The sequence below is a fragment of the Marmota flaviventris genome, chromosome 9 (assembly GCF_047511675.1).
Source record: "Marmota flaviventris isolate mMarFla1 chromosome 9, mMarFla1.hap1, whole genome shotgun sequence".
NCBI lineage: Eukaryota > Metazoa > Chordata > Mammalia > Rodentia > Sciuridae > Marmota > Marmota flaviventris.
In genome coordinates, this window is record NC_092506.1 from 15,251,824 (window position 1) to 15,253,812 (window position 1,989).

At 38.8% G+C, this 1,989-nt stretch overlaps 1 protein-coding gene across 1 annotated transcript; it reads right to left on the reverse strand.

Annotated features, from left to right (window-relative positions):
* Nucleotides 1–930, reverse strand: LOC139707065 (olfactory receptor 5AK2-like). The gene has a single exon (XM_071617054.1). The coding sequence runs from the start codon at nt 928–930 to the stop codon at nt 1–3; it is 930 nt and encodes a 309-aa protein (XP_071473155.1).
* Nucleotides 931–1,989: the final 1,059 nt, after the last annotated feature.

Below are 1,989 nucleotides of genomic sequence, written 5' to 3' on the forward strand. Positions count from 1 at the left end.
CTAAAAGAGCTTTTTGGCCACCACTTTTAAAGCTTCTTTCACCTCCTTGTTTCTCAGGCTGTAGATCAGGGGGTTCAACATGGGAATGACAATGCCATAAAATGCAGAGGCCACTTTCATATTCTCCTGGGCATTCTCAGAATGTGGCTGTAAGTACATGTAAGCAAGGGTGCCATAGAAAATGGTGACCGCTGTCAGGTGGGAGGCACAGGTGGAGAAGGTCTTCTTCCTCCCTGCAGTAGAAGACATCTTCAGGATGGTGGTCAGGATGTAAATGTAGGACAAGGTGATGACCAACACAGTGAATGTCAAGTTAAATCCCACAAACACAGTAAGTACCAGGATGTTGATGTCAATGTTGGAACATGATAGCATGAGAATTGGGGGAACATCACAGAAAAAGTGATTGATGCTGTTGGACCGACAGAAGGACAGTGAAAATGTAAAACCCGTTTGTACGGAGGCATTTATTGATCCCATGAGGTATGAACCAGTTACCATCTGGATGCAGACTGTTTGAGACATGATGATGGAATAGTGAAGAGGCTTACAGATGGCTACATAACGGTCAACTGCCATCGCTGCCAGGAGGTAGCAGTCGCTGGTCACAAAGTTTGCATAGACCAGTAATTGCATTAAGCATCCACCAAACGATATGGACTTGTTTTCTGTGATGAAGTTTTGCAGCATCTTGGGAGTGATAGCTGTCATGTAGCAGATGTCAACAAAGGCTAGATGTTGTAGGAAAAAGTACATGGGTGTTTGGAGTCTGGCATCTGTCCTGATGAGTAGGATCATTCCAGTATTCCCCACTGTGGACGTCACGTAGATCATGAGAAACACAATGAAGAAGATGATCTGAAACTGACGTTGGTCACCAAATCCCAGAAGGTAGAATTCAGTCACTTCAGTGCCATTTCCTTGTGTCATGGCTACCAAAAACCTGCAGAGGAACAGAATCACAACAAGACAGAAAATCTGTGATTGCTTCCAGTTTATGTTATGTTTTTGACTTTGATGTTCATGACAAACCAAATAAAGTTATTGATTTCCAATTAATTGGAAAAATATTCTTGATTAAAAAGCCAGTTCATAAGTAGTATAATAGAATCGTTAGTTATTTTTAAAATGAAGAATACTACTTAGATAAATGTTATCTTTTAATATGTTGATCTAAAAAGTGATAAAGAGTTTTATAATAAGGCGATATCAAAATTTGATTTCCAACTTTTTTTAGTTGCTTGTAGTTTTCTTCAGACAGTTATTATTTACTCATCTAATTTTAGTTCAAGCTCTGGAATAATGACTCCTGGACCCTTGGTATGGCAAAAATTGGCTGTTGCCCATCTATACATGACTTTCCAGATAGGACCAATCATAAACCACATTTCCAATCAACTTGCTCTTGTGTGGTCATGATGTGATGCTCTGCCCAAGTGTGGACAAAATTAATGTATGCTACATCTAGGCCTGAACCAACTCTCTCAACCTATTTCTAAAGAAACAGGAACCATATGACTTTTTGTACCCTTTCTTCTTTATCTAGTAGCTGTATATTGATATTCAGGGCAATTTTGCAAGTCATGTTTTAGGGTGGCAAGATATTATATGGAAAACAGATAAAAATATGAATTTCAGATAAAACGTAATTTTTTAGTAGAAATATAGCTTAAATAGTACATGGAAATAGTAGAATATGACTCATTGTTTATCTGAATTTCAAATTAACTGGACATCCTGGATTTTTATTTCTTAAGTCTGAAGGTCCTGTGTGGCTTATTGCACTCTCCCTTAGGTGGATTCCTGAATGACCATGCAGAACAGAGTCCCTGCCTTGGTCCTTTTGATGTTGCTATAGTAGAACAGCAGAGATTTGGTGATTTAAATAGAAAAAAAATTGGTATTTATTTAGCTCACAGTGCTGGAGGTTGAGAAGTCCAAGATTGAAGGACTGCATCAGGCAGGGGCCTTCTGACCTCACATACAAAT

What these genes read in the sequence shown, in the direction of transcription:
- LOC139707065 (XM_071617054.1), bottom strand. Translation starts at nt 930, where the DNA reads ATGACACAAGGAAATGGCACTGAAGTGACTGAATTCTACCTTCTGGGA.